Source organism: Emys orbicularis, chromosome 3 (assembly GCF_028017835.1).
Source record: "Emys orbicularis isolate rEmyOrb1 chromosome 3, rEmyOrb1.hap1, whole genome shotgun sequence".
Lineage (NCBI taxonomy): Eukaryota > Metazoa > Chordata > Testudines > Emydidae > Emys > Emys orbicularis.
The window spans coordinates 123,095,365-123,116,298 of NC_088685.1; the positions used below are offsets into that span (position 1 = coordinate 123,095,365).

Consider the following 20,934-nt stretch of genomic DNA (forward strand, 5'->3'; position numbering starts at 1 on the left):
TGGAAAGTTAAACGTGCACTTGAAGTACAGAAGAAATGGAAAAACATAAACATGTGAATCTTTGTTGGATTAAAAAAATCTTTGCTACGTTACAGGATAAAGTAGTTTGCATATTTTTGGACTCCAAACTCTCAGATCCAAACATGTGAAAGTTCAGGGACATTAACTTTGGGAGTATTCCTGGCTGTATATTTGGCTGACAAATCCCCCAGGCCACAACATCCCTAATAGTGAGGGAGTTTGGATCCAGACCTATGCTTAACTCAAAAGTTTCTCACATTCCTTCAACTGTTACTTTTATTCTCTTAACCTGTTATTACCATGCTTGCTAACGTATTAGCTTTTTAACTAGTTGCTAGCTAGATAGCAAGACAGAACTGATGTAAACCATTCACAGGAATTGGGTGGTTGCTAAAGTCCCACAGCTGAGGGACTACAGCAGTGTAAAAAAAGTTACTCCCCTGACCCAGTGCCCAAAACCAGCATCCAGAGGAAGGAGCTCTTGTCTTAACCTGTGAAACGGTGCTACAAGAAATCGAGAAGCCAGGAGTTTGGCAAGATTCGAACAAGGCCTAACCATTTCTATGGCTATTAAAAACAGCCACAGGGACATGAAGTAGGATAAAAATAGGCATATAAATCATCATACTTTAGGGCAGTGGTTTTCAAATCTGTGGTCCATGGACTCCTGGGGGCTCACAGACTATGACTAAGATTTCCAAACGGGTCCGCACCTCCATTTGAAAAGTTTTAGGATCTGCAAATGAAAAAAGGTTGAAAACCCCTGCTTTAGGGCATAACCTAACCACTAATTGTCAAGGGTTAGAAAGAAACTTGGTACAAGTAGAGAGCTGTGCTGAGTACCATAAACTTCCAGAAACCCACTCAGCATGTCCCATCAGATTAATCAAATATAAAGTTTTGAACATACAGGGCCTCATTTTCTACTCAGTGCACAGTTTTACATTCTTAATGCTTCATTGATTTTAATGGAGTTATAACAGTGTGAAACAAGTGTAATGGAGTAGATAATTAGGCCCCTGTATTACAATCTAGAAGCTCAGCATAAAGATGGTGCTTCTGTTTAGTTAGCCTTATAAAGAGCCCTACAATCTTAATAGTTGTATTATTTATTAATAATTTATTATCATTATTATTTATTTGTATTACCTTAATACCTAGAAGCCCTAGTCATGGATTAGCAGCTCATTGCGCTAGATGCTGGACAAACAGAACAAAAAGTCAGTCCCTTCTCCAAAAAGCTTACAATCTAAGTAAAACAAAAGAGGCAATAAATGGATGCAGAAAGATCATAACACTGGGAGGAAGGTGACAGGCTACTGTCCCTATACAGTGTGGCCTAAATTCTGCCCTGACTTACACCCCACAAAGCCCAGTGTGAGCAGCCATGGGTAGAGGAACTACTGGCAGCATGACTTCTGTACAAGCTGTGTTGTCAAGAGGTGGGGGGAGGGCAGGGTGGTGGAGTAGTCAGCTGGCAATCTGGAAGCAAGTTTCCTGTATTTTGAACTAGATTGCCAAATGGAAGATTCCTCAAGATCTGTCCTGAGGGAGTGGTATCCATGGATTTAGTGGGCTAAACTCCCAGCCTTTTCCATGGTGGGGAGAGGTTAAAGTTAGATAAACTCCCCCCCTGTGACTGAAGAACGCATAGGTAACTCAGAGAGTTAACAGTAGGGAAGTCTCTGATACCATGGGTGGGAATAATTTGTGTGGGGAAAAGTGGGGGGTGGGGTCTGAATTTTCAACTGTACCAGATTTTTAGAAAAGGTGGGTGCGTGTGTGAGAGAGAAACTATATAGGAACTTCTCCCTTAGTGACAGGATCACAAAGGACAACATACAGGGGATGGATCACTTGATGATTACCTGTTCTGTTCATGCCTTCTGGGGCACCTGGCATTGGCCACTGTCGGAAGACAGGATACTGGGCTAGATGGACACAGTATGGCCATTCTTATGATCATTTAAAAATGAGGTCAAACTGTACATCTTTTTCTTATTTCATATTTTAAGAATGAGGTCACGAGTTTTCAACAGAAAGGAACAGTAATAGCAGAAGGTGTCATGTTCCTGGCCTTGAAAGCATATTTTCTGTCATGATGTATCTTATCATGTGCATTTGCACCTACAGTACCTAGCCTTCTTTCCCATAGAAATAGTTTGGTAAACTTTAGCACCAATATATCAGCGGTGAGCATGTGCTTTGATATATTTTACCAGGGGATAAAAAGCATCATGTGGCACGTTTTCTACTGCAGTGTTTTTATGTATTCTTTCGCTTCTCATTGTATTGGACAAAACTGCCATTTGTTATACTGCATAGTACTGTTCTCACCATTTCTTCCACAGCCAGGAGAATGTGTAGGATCCAAGGATAATTTTCAGTAGTCGTACACCTCTAACATTCTTGTTTTTCTGTATTGTTCCGCCTGTGTTCTTAGAAGTAACGGTTTTGGGGCAAGGAACCTGTTATTTGTTCAGCTACACTCTCCTGTTGTACTGGTATAATGCTGTGAATGCTGATTTACACATGTATGAATAAGAATAATAGTGCTTTTCAAACAAATTCACCCCCCCCCCCCGTTGTTTATATGATTCATCACACAGGCAAGGGCTACCGAAGAGCATAGGGTACTGTTAAGTTTGTGTATAACAGCAACAGATTAAAAAAAATTGATGAGAGGCAGTAGAGCTTGCTTTTGAAAATGATGTCCTTAATCAATTGAGCTACAATTCTTGTAGGTTGATGACTTAAAGATGGGAGGATTTTCTCTTATAATGGCATGGTTTCAGATACCACTTAATTTTAAGCTGTCAGAAACATATACCTTTACCCATTTTTCTACTGACAACTAGTGGGAGGGCTGTGACTATGAAAAGAACAATTCTAAGATGCTAAGACTAAATTCATGGCTTATTGTGGCCTCAGTCTCTGCTTTACATGCATTACCTCAAATGTGCTGCTTAGGTTTTTAAAGTTGTTGTGAGTTGACATTTGCACTCTTTATATACTTGAAGATTCACTGAAGCCAAGGAATGCGCAACTGTTGCCCACTAAGAAGGGTCTGAAAGTCATGTGGGACACACCAAACAAAACAGCCAGTAGACCTGTGGAACAGTACAACCTGGCCTATGGGGAAATCACTGAAAAAGTGTAGGTACATCTGTCACATTCTGAGGTGCAATGCAGATCAGTGAGAGGTTGTGTCACCACCTGCCCCATAATCCTGGGTGCCTCACAATGCTTTGCTGTTATAGTTCCCAACCTGGGCCACTCACCAACAGCCTACCACCATGCCGGTCACCCCCGGCTATTGCCCTGGGCCAGCAGCTCTGATCTCAGCAGCCTGTCAGCAACACTCTAGCTTCCACCAGCCTGGGTTACGACTTGCAGGCTGACCCCAACATACTCCTGACTTTTCCCAAAAACATGTGTTCTGCACTGTCCAGCCCTCTTCTGGGCAGTTCTGATATTAACTACTTTAATTGGAGTTACAAAACAGTTCAGTTTAAACACAGCAATGGATTAGTTTACATTAAAAATAAAACAAGTTTATGTAACTACAAAGAGAGAGGTTTTAAGTCAGTACAAGTATAAGGTATTCAAGTCAGAAATGGTTAAAGAGAAATAAAGATAAAATACTTCCTAATAGCTAAAACTTAACAAACTAGATTTGGTTCAAGGTAAAATCCTTACCACATGTTCCCAGCAACATGGCTGACCAAATTCTCAGGTCAGGATCTCCACCCAAAGTCAAAGAGCTGGTTTCTTTGTTTTCTTAGGTGACAGAGAGAAGAATTGGGGTGTTTTTGCTCCTCACTTTTATAGTCCAGTCACCCTTTGAATGCATTTTCCTGAGAGTTAACCTTAGATAAAGTTCATTCTAGCTGGGAGGAAGGAGACCTGGAGTCTGGTGATGAAAGAGGTTCCATGCTGTTATTTGCTAAAATGCTGATCCATCTGTTTGCCCCACTTCTTTGCCCCACTTCTTTGCCAAATAATGCCCACTTGACACGTGATTGCCCATCAACTTTGACACCTGGCTGGAGGCATCTGCTTGTCCTCTGTCTTTGAGAAGCTGGTTTACTCCCTTACCAGACTTGTCTGATAAATGCATTTTAGTCATAATTTCACCTTATTTTCATAACTCATAATACGCATTTCATACCTACATTACACAAGAGTATTAATTATCAGTGTTAGTTTTTTAATGATATCTCACAAGGCATATTTTGCACAAAGGTTATTACAATAATGTGTAGGGTATGAATACAGGGGTGCTTAGAGTCACAACATCACAGTGAATGAGGATAAACATTCTCTCATTATTGAGAATGTGAGCACATGAAGCAATGGTCATTTTCCAGTCAGACTCAGTGATCTCATCTGATTCATTGATCTGATCAAATTATTCATGTCCATCATTATAACCGTGTAGCAGGAAAAACATTTTTATTCACCCTCTTTCTTGATATTAAGTGTTTTCTTTGACAACTAATGAATTCATCTGTTTGTTAACCTGTTTGTAACACCCTTTGAGCACCCTGACGCAAAGCACACTGAAGTCAATGGAAAGACTCCCATTGTCATCAGTGTGTTTTGAATTAGGGCGACCAGACGTCCCGATAAAATTGGGACTGTCCCGATTTATAGGTGTTTGTCCCGCGTCCCGACCGAGGTTTGGTCGGGACGCAATTTGTCCCGATATTTCGCACTCCTATTTTTGTTTTGTTTTGTTCCGCCGGCGGGACTCCGCTTTTTTCCCCCCCCCCCCCCCCCTCTGCCGGCGGGACTCTGGGACTCTGCTTCCCCCCCCCCTTGCTCTGCTGGCGGGACTCTGCTTTTTTTCTTTTTTCTTTTGCTCCGCCGGCGGGACCCTCTTACCCCCCCCCCCCATGTGTCCCGATATTTTCTTCATCCTATCTGGTAGTTTTGAATTGGGCTGTAAATGCCTTAGAGCAGAGAACCCCTTCCCCATGTTTAAACCTCCAGGAAGGTAATCAGGAAACAATGATTGGGAGAATAGGTCTGTGAACAATTTAAACTTACTCAAGTGTTGCAGATTTGACATGTATTTGTTCCCAGAACCAGTTAAAAAGCTTTGGGCCTAATTCTGCTTCTGCAGCTGCACTGTTCACCCTGAATTCTTCATTAGGTTCCTGGGGTATAGATAAAGGCAGAATTTGGCCCTTTGTATTCTATGAATGAGGAGTAATTTTCAGTACTGTCCGTAGTACTTCCAATTGCTATGGTTCAGCTGTGTCACAGAAAACCCCCTTAATAGTGTACCAGAAATAATACCCCTTTCATCCAGAAATGTCATCGTAAACAATTACGGCCGAAGAGGCCTGCTTTAGGAACAAGCAACAAAGTTGTGGTTGAAATAGTCAACAAGTTCTGACTGCGAGCAGGTTGGGAAGGGGAGTCTAGGAGAAGAAAAGAGCTACAGGAAGAAAGAGTGTTCTCTAGTGATTAAAGGAGCCATCTGGAAGTGAAGACTCTTGGGTTCTATTTCTGGCTCTGCCACTGATTCACTTGGGCAAGTATTGTACAACCTTGGGCAAGTCACTGTTAAACTTTCTATGCCTTGGTTTATGTATGAAAAATGGGTACCTACTTATCTCTTGGGGATATTATGAAGCTCCTGTTGAACTGAAATCCCATTGAATGGGATTTTGGTGCCTAACTCTCTTACGTTCTTTTGAAAATCCCAACCTAAGTAATTAATTTTATAAAAGGGATGAAGGACACTATAGAAGTGCAAAGATTTTCTTTTGTGTCTTTGGAAGAGCAATATGGAAGGAAGGGATCTAACAGACAGGGAAAGGGTCAACAAAAGAGATGTTGAGAGAAGGCTAAGTAGGCGTCAAAGGGATCAGATAAAGAGGAAAAGAACTTAGATCAAGAGAGCCCTGGGGACCAGATGAGCTGAGAACAGACATCAGGAATCATAATACTCAAAAACCAGTGGGAGAACACTTTAACCTGTCTGGCCATTCTTTGACAGACCTGCGGGTGGCTATCTTAAAAAATGCCCCTCTGCCATGTACATTGGCCAAACCGGACAGTCTCTACGCAAAAGAATTAATGGACACAAATCTGACATCAGGAATCATAATACTCAAAAACCAGTGGGAGAACACTTTAACCTGTCTGGCCATTCTTTGACAGACCTGCGGGTGGCTATCTTAAAAATGCCCCTCTGCCATGTACATTGGCCAAACCGGACAGTCTCTACGCAAAAGAATTAATGGACACAAATCTGACATCAGGAATCATAATACTCAAAAACCAGTGGGAGAACACTTTAACCTGTCTGGCCATTCTTTGACAGACCTGCGGGTGGCTATCTTAAACTAGAACCCCGACCAGGGACATTCTATTTGCTACCCAAGATCCATAAACCTGGAAATCCTGGACGCCCCATCATCTCAGGCATTGGCACCCTAACATCAGGCTTGTCTGGTTATGTGGACTCTCTCCTCAGACCCTACGCTACCAGCACTCCTAGCTATCTTCGAGATACTACTGACTTCCTGAGGAAACTAGAATCCATCGGTGATCTTCCAGAAAACACCATCCTGGCCACTATGGACGTAGAAGCCCTCTACACCAATATTCCACACACAGATGGACTACAAGCTATCAGGAACAGTATCCCCGATAATGTCACAGCTAACCTGGTGACTGAACTCTGTGACTTTGTCCTCACCCACAACTATTTCACATTTGGGGACAATATATACCTTCAAGTCAGCGGCACTGCTATGGGTACCCGCATGGCCCCACAGTATGCCAACATTTTTATGGCTGACTTAGAACAACGCTTCCTTAGCTCTCGTCCCCTAATGCCCCTACTCTACTTGCGCTACATTGATGACATCTTCATCATCTGGACCCATGGAAAAGAAGCCCTTGAGGAATTCCACCATGATTTCAATAATTTCCATCCCACCATCAACCTCAGCCTAGATCAATCCACACAAGCGGTCCATTTCCTGGACACTACTGTGCTAATAAGCGATGGTCACATAAATACCACCCTGTACCGGAAACCTACTGACCGCTACACTTACCTACATGCCTCCAGCTTCCATCCAGGACACACCACACGATCCATTGTCTACAGCCAAGCTCTAAGATATAACCGCATTTGCTCCAATCCCTCAGATAGAGACAAGCACCTACAAGATCTCTATCAAGCATTCTTAAAACTACAATACCCACCTGCTGAAGTGAAAAAACAGATTGACAGAGCCAGACGAGTACCCAGAAGTCACCTCCTACAAGACAGGGCCAACAAAGAAAATAACAGAACACCACTAGCTGTCACCTTCAGCCCCCAACTAAAACCTCTCCAGCGCATCATCAGAGATCTACAACCTATCCTGAAAGATGATCCTTTACTCTCACAGATCTTGGGAGACAGACCTGTCCTCGCTTACAGACAACCCCCCAACCTAAAGCAAATACTCACCAGCAACCACACATCACTGAACAAAAACACTGACCCAGGAACCTATCCTTGTAACAAAGCCCGATGCCAACTCTGTCCACATATCTATTCAAGTGACACCATCATAGGGCCTAATCACATCAGCCATACCATCTGTGGCTCGTTCACCTGCACATCTACCAATGTGATATATGCCATCATGTGCCAGCAATGCCCCTCTGCCATGTACATTGGCCAAACCGGACAGTCTCTACGCAAAAGAATTAATGGACACAAATCTGACATCAGGAATCATAATACTCAAAAACCAGTGGGAGAACACTTTAACCTGTCTGGCCATTCTTTGACAGACCTGCGGGTGGCTATCTTAAAACAGAAAAACTTCAAAAACAGACTCCAACGAGAGACTGCTGAGCTGGAATTGATATGCAAACTAGACACAATCAACTCAGGGCTAAATAGGGATTGGGAATGGCTGAGCCATTACAAACATTGAATCTATCTCCCCTTGTAAGTATTTTCACACTTGCTTCTTATCAAACTGTCTGTACTGAGCCATCTTGATTATCACTTCAAAAGTTTTTTTCCTCTTACTTAATTGGCCTCTCAGAGTTGGTAAGACAACTCCCACCTGTTCATGCTCTCTGTATGTGTGTGTATATATATCTCCTCAATATATGGTTCACTCTATATGCATCCGAAGAAGTGGGTTGTAGCCCACGAAAGCTTATGCTCTAATAAATTTGTTAGTCTCTAAGGTGCCACAAGTACTCCTGTTATTTTTGAGAACAGACAGTGGGAGGTCTCTGGGACAGAAGTGCCAGAATCCTAGGGCCATGGCAGTAGAAATGAGAGAATTGCCCTGAAGCAAAACAGCCGGAAGCAAAAGAACATTAATTAGAGAGCCAATTGTAGGGGATCCATCTAGGCAAGGGAAGGTTTGGGTGAGGGCTTTCACACAGATTTAAAAGTACATTTGCAATAACATTCTTTTAAGTAGTTGGTTTTTTTTAATTATTTTCAAACTTTGGTCTTGCAAAATGTTCATATTTTTCCAATTATTGTTTAGCACAGGGGTAGGCAACCTATTGCACACGTGCCGAAGGCGGCACGCGAGCTGATTTTCAGTGGCACTCACACTGCCTGGGTACTGGCCACCGATCGGGGGGGGGGGGGGGGGGAGGTCTGCATTTTAATTTAAGTTTAAATGAAGCTTCTTAAACATTTTAAGAACCTTATTTACTTTACATGCAACAATAGTTTAGTTATATATTATAGACTTGTAGAAAGAGACCTTCTAAAAATGTTAAAATGTATTACTGGCACACAAAACCTTAAATCTGAGTGAATAAATGAAGACTCGGCATGCCTCTGAAAGGTTGCTGACCCCTGGTTTAGCACTTCAGTTTGAGAGTGGAGAATAATAAAAGTATGCGTGTCACACACAATACATCCTTCACTACATTTTACTCCATTGTCTCTAGCTAAAGTATATTTCTATGTGGAAAAGTTAAAGTTGTAAAGGACTTCCCTAATTTTTTATACTATATGCTCATCTTTCTCTCCGTTGGAAAACAGTCCACAGGCTATGGACTGTATCTGATTTTGTATTTCATTCTAAGTTAAACTATTGGTAAATCAAATGGCCTACTGTAGCTCCTGGATACTTGAAACAGTGGCTTGATGTAAACCATATGTTTTAGAGCTGGGGTAATGTAACCAGCAAAAAGTACAGCAGAGAACCACAGTAGAGTGAACTATCCAGTTTACAGAGCTGAGGGCCCACCTGGTAAGTTTAGCTGGAATAAAAGGGTGGCTTTTTGCATTCTAATTGGACTTGAATGGGTAATGCTAGTGATTACGCCTTGCTGTCATCTTATCTCACACCAGAATGTATGTGGGTTTCAGAGTAAACCATATGTACCGTACAGATGGTTGTATTATGTAGTTAGGCTCTAGAGACCAGCTCCATAGCTCACTGAAGAAAGTGGAAGGACTTCCAGTGGACTTTGGATCAGACCCTGAATCAAAAGACTGAAAATTGATGTTGCGATAGACACTTGGAATGCTTTCATGATAAACTGAATGCAGAAGATAATTTGTCCCTCAACTGGTGAACATTAATTAAAAATACATACATGAGCAATTCTGTAAAAATACAGCAAAAAAGTGTTTTTGACTATTAGCACTGCATATTCTGTAAGTCCAGGACACTTAGCAGACTGCTTCTCAGAAGATAACAAAGTGTAACAATGAAAGATGAGAAGCCAAGCTTCGTTTTTTTCTAACTATAAAGGTGCATTTCCCTAATTTAGGAGGTGAATGAATTAAGGCTGATGGCTTTGCCTTTATGGATCCAGGACCATTTAATGGAACCATGACAAGTATTTTTACTCACTTGGTTCATGTATCCAACAAAGCGCAAGCTGCCAAGTGCTTTGTGCTTCTATCACACATGCGTTCCTTGACAATCATGTCATTTATATCTCATTGTCAAACTAATCCCGTGTGCAACATACTTTTTTTCATTTGATCCATGTCTTTTGCAGCTGCTGTGCTGCATAGAACACTGCCGTGTGCCCCATAACTGTGAGCATCAATCAGTCACTGTTACTGTGTGCTTCAGAATGGAGTTGTCTCAGGCTGTGTATTTGTTATTACCCTGGTGGTGGTATTGATGTATTATACTCAAAGATAGTGGTCCAGATGGCTGTACTGATGTAATTAAAGCCTACCTCCTTGTAGCAACAGATAAGACAAACTCATACGACCCACAAAGCAATAGCTTTAAAAGGGAAACATGTTCTAATGAAGACTTACTAGACCAGTAGGCTGTGTAACATAATGTACAAAATAGACATTGTCCATCTCTGCTACGTATTTGAATCCATATGAGTGCACTTATTTGTTTTGATGTTGGCATCTGGTGCAGTGCTCGTGTCAGCCAGCAGTGTTGTTTTGTTGATGATGAGAAAAATGCTTAGTGGTTTCTTTTTTTTATGCTTCGTCTTGTTGTGTCCTCAAACTGCTTCCCACCACATCTGTTCACATGCGATTGCCTGATCTCTGCACTCCTTTGGGTCACTGGAAGGACATTTGCACTCAAGCAGCTGGCATCTCAGGAGATGCTTCATATTTTGAGATGCTCTGCTGCAGTCACAAGTATTGGGGCCATTGATGTAGCCCCACTGGATCATCATGTCGCTAGACCAGCCAATTCCAATGCAGAGCCTATTAAGGCGACACCACATAGTCCAGGGCTGGTTTGCACCCGATGGTAAGTGCTCAATTGGTGGGATCTGGAGAAGGACCCTTCACATGGTGGTCCCTGTCAGCCTTAAAGTTTGTGCATCCTACTAAACACCTTGTACGACTGCTTTTTTATGCTTGAAACTTTTGAATGTACAAACGTACTAGCAGAATTAGTGAGGCTTTTTGGGGAAAGAGGGGGGCATGCTGGAGGAGAGGTAAGTACAACATAACTCAACTGGGCAGCACAATGTAGGATTTTTGTTTCTAGTCAAATTCAGTTTATGGATATGGCTGACAAGCTGCGAGCAGAACAGTCCCCATTTTAGGTGATGAAAAGGGCATGTGATATCTACAATTTAAAATACATCCAGATGCATTTCTATCAAGTAATAATATTTTGAGCATATGTGGTATGTTCACGGCAAATGGAGAAGTTAGATTAAAACCATACAATACTGTTCTGGAAGGTTGCCACATAGCATAGTTCTTAAAATTCAGAACCTTAACAGACAAGAACCCTAAAAAGAGAGGGAAAGCAGAATGTTTTGTAAGGCAGAGTGGCACAACTCACCCCACCTTGCTCTAGGCTGGCTCTTTGCAGACTGAGTGCTGCTAGATCCATATCACATTCTTCCCTACAATGCCCCCTAGCTTGCAAGCAGAACCAGGAGAACCCCTGAGAATTCAAAGTGATAGCTTATAACCTTAACACAGTTTTCAAAACACCACAGTATGTAGCAATTTTCCTCTGAGACTCTCAAACTACTGCATAAGTGTTAATAAATTAGTAAAGCCTCACAATTCCTCTGAGATAGGTAAGTATTATTGTAGCCATTTTACAGATGGGTAATAATAGCATATCTCCCAACATTCCAAGTGGTTAAAGTGGAACAGGTACCATTCAGGTTTGGCCTATCCGGCCCTCCATAGATGGAGACAGAGCCAAATTTGACTAGCATTGTGATCTAGCACACAGGGTCTCAATGCCACTCAGGTTTGGCTCATCTGCTCCTCCGTAGATTGAGATGGAGGGGCAGTTGGGCCAAATCCGAGTGGCGCTATGACTCATGCAACAGTTTGCAGCACCACACAGCCCTCTCAAACAGGGAGCCTGTGCCAAACTGCCCTTGACCCCCAAGCCCCATGTCCTGGTTGAAGGCAGATGTTCCCACAAAACCTCGGACTGTTGGGAAGTATATAACATCTACAATACGGTTAAGGACCAAATCCTCTTTCCTATTTTGCAGATCCCCCAAGGCCTAAAATGCAACATAATACGTGAATGATTTGCCCCAAATCCCACCAAGGTCGGTTCCTTAGATACTCCAGTGACAATTCCGTGGTAGGTCCAGAATGAGAATGCAGCAGCCATGACTTGCAGGCCCCTCTCTGTAAACTACACATGCTCCCTCCCATTCACGTAATTGTTCACACATTCCAATAAAATCAATGTGTGTTCTATAAAGTTTGAGGACATTTAGATAAACACACTCACTGTATTTATTTAAAAATGCAGTCAGCGCTGGGACCAATGGTCGTGACAGATAAATAATCACTGTGGTCAGGTACCAGTGCATTCCCTGGAGGCACTAATTTGTTTCCAGGCTTGTTAGATCACACACTGTGTGACTTCATAGGGCCGGATTGTGCCTCCCTGACTCACACCAAGTAGTACCTTACTCCTCAAGTAGCTCCACTGATTTCATGAATAAAGTTTTTTTTTTTTTAAATTGTTCCTCTCTCTCTCTCTCTCTCATTGATATACACTTTATACTTCATCTTAAATGTTTTATAAGTATTATATGAGAGTATGAAACCCTAAGGTGAAGTAAGGTTGTAGGTATATATCATTTTTTTGAGTGTGTACTATTTTTCAAGAATGTTAGAGTTTAAAACAAACAAACAATAGAAATGGAGGAAATTCAGGGTTGAAGTAGCACTCAGATAGCCAACACAGCTTTAACTCTGCCCCAGAAAAGCAGTGGTGACTCTGTTATGTTCTCAGATTGCATTTCAAAGAAAAGTCTAATGCTATTTTTATGGTTCTGCTTAAGGATATGTGTGTTCAGTTGGCTGATTGGTGAAGTAAGCAAAGTCGCTTAAGAAAGTGATGGGGAAATTGCTAACTTGATTTATGGACCAACTGTCCAATTCTTTTTTAAGAACATCTGGGCTGGGAGACTACTTGGAATTCTTTCTGTTGGTAAATACTAATATAACAAAATTATCCATGTTTGTAATTTAGAATATGTTGGAAGAGGAGAAAAGCTACCATAATCCATTTCCACTGGTCTCTTGATGTATGACTTAGCTAGGTTTCTTATGTATTTTAAACTGGATTTAATAATGTAAGACACTTTAGTACAATATGCTATTTTAGTAATTTACTAAATTAACTGATTCTGAAATGAGGGAGCATCACCTATTAAACATTAACTCAGGAAAAAGGAGCAGAACACAGGACTGCTTTGAATTTGAATGCGGCTCTCCCTCTGTGCAGAGCGCCACAATGAGTAAAACTGGTATTTTAGAAATGGGCATGGAAAGGCACTCTGAGATGGAGTGCATGTGGAAGTAAATTTGTTACAGCTACTCTTCAGGGAGACCTATTCCCAGTGTAGCATTATAACCCCTTGACTTGCACTTATGGGGAAGTGAAGATTGTCTTCCCTGCTGCTCCCCTGGCGCCATGCAGGAGTCCCGCAGAGTGAAGTGGCACTCGCCATGGGCTCCCCACATAGGCCCTTATAGGGCTCTTCAGCCCCCGACTGCCTCTATCCCCTGTGACACCTGTGAGGCTCACTGTGTGTAGTGGGGACGACAAATACCATCACCTGTAAGCTTTAAGAGGTTCATCAGGGTTTCTAGCCCCCCTCTTGAAAACCTTAGAAGTCTTGTGTGGCCTTGCCATGAGTCCTAGGAGGTTCATGCCCCTTTTATAAGCCTGAGGAGGCTCTAGGGAGACCTCTGGAATTCACCACACAAGCCATTGGAGACAATGGTTAGCAGCCTGCCAGCCTCCTACCTTCTAAGTCTTAAGAGGTTCATCAGCTTTAGCAAGCCCCTCAGCCCCTAATAAGCCCAAACTGTCTTATTGTTCTGAGCATAAGTGTATTTTATAATGATTGCTCAGTGCTCTGGATGGACACCTTTACAACTGAGACTAAAGGAAATATTAGCTTCCACTCCCAGCCTTTGTAGAGTGTGACAGTACAAAGCACCTGAGGGAGGGCTCACCTTTGGCAGATGAGGATTCAGGCCCCGATCCTGCAAGCTGATCCACGTGGAGTCGGACTCTTGCACCCATTGCAGGATGAAGTTTGTTGTTGTCATGCACTGAGACAGCTCTTTTCATGTTTTTCTGAGAGTACACGCGACATTAGACTGACATTAATAGAAGAAGGCAACAAACACAAAATGGAATAGCAATCTAGATGTGTAGGGCTCAAGCCAAACCCATTGAAATCAGTGGGAGTCTTTCCATTGATTTAAGTGGACTTTGGATCTGGCCCTGAGGGTGGGGTTGGAATGTTATTAGCCTATCAGCAATTCACTCGTTGTCCCTAAGTAATAATGCATGCATTGACCATATTTCTTTCTTGAGTTTGAAAATGTCCCTGTGCTACTGTACTTAGCACTCACTGGGCTCTTAAAAGAGAGTTTTGCACCATTTTTGAACATGTCTGCAAATCCTGTCAATTTAAAAAATGTATTCTGGATGCCAGGTAACCTCCTCTAAAGATTTATAATGGATGGTTTCACATAAAACAGACATTACTGTTGGCTACTGGTACACTGCCGAAAATTCTTGGCCCGGGCCCGGTGAATTATGGCACACTTTCCATTGTGTTATGCAGACAACTAAAGAATTACATTGCCTATTTGCTACAGACAAGCAGAAGTGCAGACAAATTACTTCTTTTGACATACTTGCACACAACAGATAAAGGGTTTATAGGGAACTTCCCTCAGCCTTCTTAATGATTGATCATGTCCCAAGAGAGGGACTGATACAGAATCCATATAAATCCATCAGAAAACTTCCATTGGCTTTAAGTGCAAGACCTGTCCCAGAATCCATGTAAGCACATCTTAGAACATTGTTCTTTGAATAGCAAGGAGAAGCTACCTACCTGTTCGGTCAAGCACCAGATCTTGCTCTCTTTGAAGTCAAATTAAATTTTGCCATTGATTTCAATGGGAGCTGGATTAAAGCTTTCTTTGTTCTGGCCAGATTCTCATGCCCTTACTCATGTTCAGTAGTACCTTACACCATGAGCAGTCCCACTGATTGCAGTAAGCTAGTACATAACTTAAGTAAGGCATCAGGATCTTGCCCTTATTTGATGGTGTAAATAGCACATCTTAGGCCTGGTACTCATCTCCTTCGCATCAGTCAATGGCACAAAACTTGTGGGCGTGAGAGAAGAATTGGGTCCAGTGAAGGCTTAGTCAAGGTATAGTACTGACAGTAGGGCAATTGTAGAAATAAGCTACCAAAGTTAGTGGTCTGTCTGTCTCTGCAGGTATATGTCTCCAGTGCCGCTGCAGTAGCAGAACAAAGGGGATAAAAATAAGCAGTGGTGAGGATAAATCTCAGAGGGCCACATCACCATTGTTTGAACTGGCACACCTTTTGCAGGAAATGGCTCTGCTCCTGCAACTATGGCCCTGATCCAGCTCTCACTGAAGTCAATGGAAATGCTTCCATTAACTCAATAGGACTTGGATCGTGCAGGCCCTAAGCTGCTGTATTTTTTTTTTTTTTAAATTTCCGTTCCATAAATATTTCACCAAGGTGATACAGTGAATTAAGCTTTGGTTTGAAAACAACTTTTCTTGGTATTTTATTTCCCGTATGCTGATGTGGCACCGGGCTCATTACAAAGGCTGAGGATGACAGAGCGGGTACGCACCAGGAGAGTTGTGGTCTAATCTGATCCATTTCCATGGTCTGGTGGGTCGTTAAGGCGCTGTTTTCTTTTCATTTCTTGGAATAGTGGTAGCCTCCATCCCCCTTTTCTCTGGAATAGCAGATTGATGGCAAACTTTGAGTTATACAGATTAATGAAAAGTTTTTATGTGCTTGACTTGGCTGGTTTACTTTCTCCTCTTTCAAATATACTCTGCTTCATAATCTGTACATTTCACATTGAATGCAATTTTAAAATGGCATATCAGAATTATACCAGTACTTAAAACAGATGTATGAAATGAATTTCCTCTTGAGAACGGTAGAGAACCAAATGAAAAATAATAAACACTGCAAGACACATGCTAATGATGAGTTACCATACTGTATTTGTTATTAACATTTATTATTTAGGAACTCACTTAATAGAAAACACTGGGATACTTTCCCCCACCATTACTAGAGACCGTGATAGAGAGCTGCTGTCAGAACACAGGAGTGGGGCGTCAGTGGCTCCAGGCGTTTTAATCCTGGTTATGACATTGAAGTTGAAATCCTGGCCCTATTGACGTCAATGAGAGTTTTACCATTGACTTCTATGGAGCCAGCATCTCGCCCTGACACTCTGTGACCGTGGGTAAATTACTTAGCCTCTCTGACCCTGTTCCCCAAGACATAAAATGGGATTATCTACAGGGTTGTTGTAAAGACTGATCGGTTAATGTTGTAATGGGCTCTCCAAATGCTAAGTGTTTTAAAGTAAACATTTTCAATGGTGAGAGGAGGCCAAGCCAGTAGGTATTAAGATTGTGGATACTTTTAAAAGGGTTTTATCTCACAATTGGAATTACCTTTAAAACTATCTGTAGAAGAATGAGAGAGAAAACTTGGTGGGATTCTTCTTTCATTTATTGATTCATTTTGCTGGGTTAGAACTACTGCATTTCTGTATCCTTCTGGTAGCTCTGAAGATCTAATCCACTTTAAGCCTTGTTCTAGAGGCCCGACCTTGCATCCACCTCCTTTCCAGCAGAAGAAGGTCATTCATGCCACTCTTTACAAGTTTGGGGGAGGAACTTTTGCAGTGTGGAAACACAATTCCTTACCTTGGCACTGAGTCCTCTGAGCCTCTGCAGCATAGGTAACAAGAGACTGGGACCAGTAGGTAAATCAGGTCCCGTGAATAGTAGTGCAGAACATTGCCACCTAGCAACCAGGCTGACCCAGGTACTTTTTTTTTTTTTTTAAAGAAGTAGTAAATTCACATAAAGAGTGTTTTTTGTTTGTACAAGTACAGCTGAGCAAACCTATGACTCCAGTATTATAGCGGTAGAGTTTATATTTAAGAGAGGTTGGAATCCAGCTAGCACTTGTTGCATTAGTATCCGATTCAACAGAAATATCTTGACTGTTTGAGATCCCCTCAGGCCCTGTGCCCTGTCATGGTATTGCAATTAGCTGGAATGCCCTTGTTCCCTTGTCTCTAGTGATGAACTTATTGGGCAGGTTGCAGAACATTCTTGGTGGCTCTGGATTTTGATCCTTCTTGCAGGCTGCCAGTGCATGAATTTGGCAGCTTTTGAGTTGTGGTGCAAGCTGCACCTGTCCTGTCTAGCTATTAAACCAGAGGGCAATTGATTGCAGTTAGGAAGCAGAGAGTGGCTGGTTAAACCAAAAGGGGATTTACTGTTGGAGGGTGGTGAGTGAATCAAGCAGTTTGGTATTAATATCCATTTTATTTGGTCTTTCATATTAGTTATTTTAACTTTTGCACAAGTGCCCTGATCCCATGTGATGGGCACATAATCAATCAATCCAATCAATCAATCAATCAGTCAATCAACAGATCTTATTTGATAGCTGAAACTTTCTATTTTAGTGAACAGATCATCCATTATCTGTACAATATAGACTGCAATTTATTTGTTTTATTTTGCAAGCATAAAAATGACCTCGATAATATTTCAGTTGTCAGCTGACGTTTACAGTCCTTTCTGATGAGTGTTTTCAATCAGTGTGTTATTATGTGCTCATTATTACTAAATGACAGAAATTGATCTCTACTGGTTTTGTTACATTGCCCTTCCGCACATGGCAGTGTACTTAGACACACTGATTTAAAACATGTGTAGAAGGAGAGGTATTCCGAGAGCTCTCTATCTGTTTCATGTGGATTGCATTCAATTATAGGAATATTTGCCACTAAACTCTTGCTAACTACCTGAAATCTTTGCAGCAGAATATCCAGTTTTCCAGCTTCACAGTAATACCACATGGAATGAAAACACAGAAACGTTCTTGCTGACTAAGGAAGGGAAAAGCAAACACTGAATAGTAATTATCTCCTTTGTGGTGCTAAATTGACAACTCCTGATATTTTTGTGGTATCTGACTATGATGGCTTCTTAATTTAATAGAATGTTTTGACTTGTAGGGTCCCCCCCTCCCCCCAGCTAGAGTCAGTGCTTTTTTCTGTGGCTGATCATTTTACTTTACTAGAAAACTGATGAGCTTCACTGAAGAATTTGTGTGATTTGGCAAATAAGGCATTCCTCCTTGTGTGGCCATTGGAAGATGTTGTAGGCTGCCTTAGACCTTGTGCTCTGGAGGAAGCTCATTAAATAAAGCTTTATTCCAGACAAAAACTCTGGAAAAATCAATAGGCATTTTGACTGTGAATGGATAAGACCAGGGCCTAAGTCAGGCCTGAATTCTTGGGCCCAAGGTACAGCTTCCTGTATAGGCAGATAATGTGGGGTTTCCTTCTAAAAGAGTGTGTGAGGGAAATAATCTGTAGTGCTACTTCTGACTTAACTTTAATAAATACTTACATTTTTTTTAATGGGCAGCTTCTTAGAAGATATCAGATGTCTGGATGTGTGCAGCTACTTCAGCTTTGCAACATCAGTAGTGCCTAACTGCATGTCCAGAAAATGGTAGCAGTATTTAAAAGGCACGAAGGAAAGGAAAAAGGGGGGAGAGAGACTCAATCCCCAGCTCTACCAAGCAGCTCACTTAGGGTAGCCACTAGCTACGAAATGTTGAAATAAAGTATTGGGCATGAGAGGGGGTTCGTAATTATGACTCCTTCTGATTTAGGACCTGATCCAAATCAGACTGAAGTCAAGGAGTCTTTCCATTGCTTTGTTGAAAGCCTGATTCAAAGCCCAATGGGAGCTATGCAGCTGAAACCCCATGCATCTCTAAAATGTAAGATTAGATTTCTGTGGAAGAGTAGTAAACACGGAAACATCTCAGGTGCAATAAAAATGGTGGGCTCTGCAGTTTTCACATTGCTCTGAAATGTTTTGTCTTTGGCAGTTCCAGTGTCATAGGGGGAAGTCATCTGGGAGAGGGAGACTGATAGCAGAAAGCATTGGCAACACCCCTCCACTCAAGGGCCCCTCTGAGGTCAGCAGTGCCCCCAAAGTGGGCAGTGTCATGGTTCATTTCAGGCCAGCCAGGGTGGTGAGGCGCATTGATTCAGCACATGGAAGACCTAGCTGTGACTTAAAGCTCCTGCCCTTCCTTAGGGAGAATCCAGTCCTGAGAAGGGAGGTGTTGTTTGCATCTCTTTGCATCACCTTTACTGAATCTGGCTCCTAATGTGTATTTCAGCGAACACCAGGCTGTCTTTTATTAGCTTCTCTTATTAATCTGCTCTCAGGAGCAGGGTGGATTTTTGCAAGCCCCAATTTGTAATGGATGATCCATTTTGTTGGGTGTCCAAAAAATTATTCCAGCTTTGTTTTGTCTTTTCCCATCCTTCATTTCCTGCCCCGCTCCTGTTCTTCTCTTTGCTTCTTCCCAGCTCCACCACTTCCTTCACCCTTCCTCTGAACCAGATTCTCCACCTGCTCTCCCATTTTCATCTCACCTTAGTGTAATCATTTTCGGGGAAACTTCCCCTTCCTCTATTTCAGCCTGTCGCCCTCCCTCTGCCAAACAGAGAATTTTTTCCTTCCCTGACCCGCCCTCCTCTCTTCAGAACCCAAATTCTACTGAGCTCTAAAATCCTTTTGTGGAATACTGCTTACACCAGTATTCCACAAAATCTAACCTGTGGTCTCATTAGCAGCTCCGGCAGTCACTGTTGTGCTAGGCTGGCTTTCAGATCTTGCTAGCTCCAGGGTTTCTCTGGCATCAGGAGCACACAATGTATTTTGGGGTTGGGAAGTTCTTGGAATGTGTTCACTTTGAAATCTGTAACTGAATCAATAGCTGTGGTGGGATGGCTTGTTGGTTTTGGAGGCTTGGGTGATTTTTAAAATATTGAATTCCTCTTCTCTCCTATCCCCAGATACAACTGAATAGCTGAGGTGAATTCAGGATCTCGCTCTAATAGTGAGTTGTGCAATAGCTTTGGTCCCGGGGAATTACGACCCCCACAAGACTCCAGCTTTAGTCCTGTCCTAGGGAGTTTAGCTTCTCATGACCAGGACTCATGTGCAGCTCAGTCCTGAGGCGTTCTGGCCCTATGGAGCTGCAGTGCCAGCTAGCCTAGGAGAATCCAGCATGCTCTCCATAAATAAGCAGGTTTAGCAGGATTGGTGCTCAGGGTTCCTAGCCTTGAGTGCAGATACAAAAGCCAGCTGGGCTGGCGTCCACAATTATCTGAATCCCTGTCTGCTCAAAAGTGTTTGGTGTCCTTGACACCTTCACATAATTGGGGTTGAACTGTGGCAACAAGAAATAGGTTATTAATAAAATAGGGCAGACAGGCAGTAATCCCTGGAACTAGCATGAGGAATATCTTTTAAAACCTGCAATGTCCTATTTTTAAAATCTGAATGAATGTCCTTCCTTTAACATTAGAGCAGATACACTTCTTTTTGCCTAAAGTTACATTTGTTTTAAATAGAATACTTTCCATATGGCTTTCTGGCTGGCTTGGTTTCTTTTATACCCTTTGTCCCCTGGAACTCCTTATAGCTTTCCAACTGGAATTACTATGACACTAACTGGTGAAGAAAAAAATGATCCACTGTAGATTCCCTTCCTGCCACACTCAGCCAACAAGCTTCTCAAAGGTTTAATTACATTATTTAGCTAGTGTGAGCTCTTCTTAGTTGATTCAGTGAAGAAAAGCTTCAGCAATAACGTACATTTATTACAAAATAAAGGGGAAGAGGAGATTCAGGACTTGAATTTGCTAGATTTATAGTTCTGTATGACGGGACTGTAAATTAGCACTGGATAGCATATGCGGTCTGTAAATAATTGACCTTTGAAAATGGGTTATATGGTAAAACCTGTATTAAGTGACAGCTCAAAGGAACAAGAAAAAGTG

General features: G+C 42.1%; 1 protein-coding gene across 1 annotated transcript in view; it reads left to right on the top strand.

Moving 5' to 3' along the window:
• FNDC1 (fibronectin type III domain containing 1) overlaps positions 1-20,934 on the top strand; it is a 148,345-nt gene that overhangs the window by 36,132 nt on the left and 91,279 nt on the right. Inside the window, 2 exon segments of the mRNA XM_065401446.1 lie at positions 9,204-9,269; positions 9,796-9,864. Of these exon segments, the coding sequence (XP_065257518.1) occupies positions 9,204-9,269; positions 9,796-9,864 (135 nt within the window).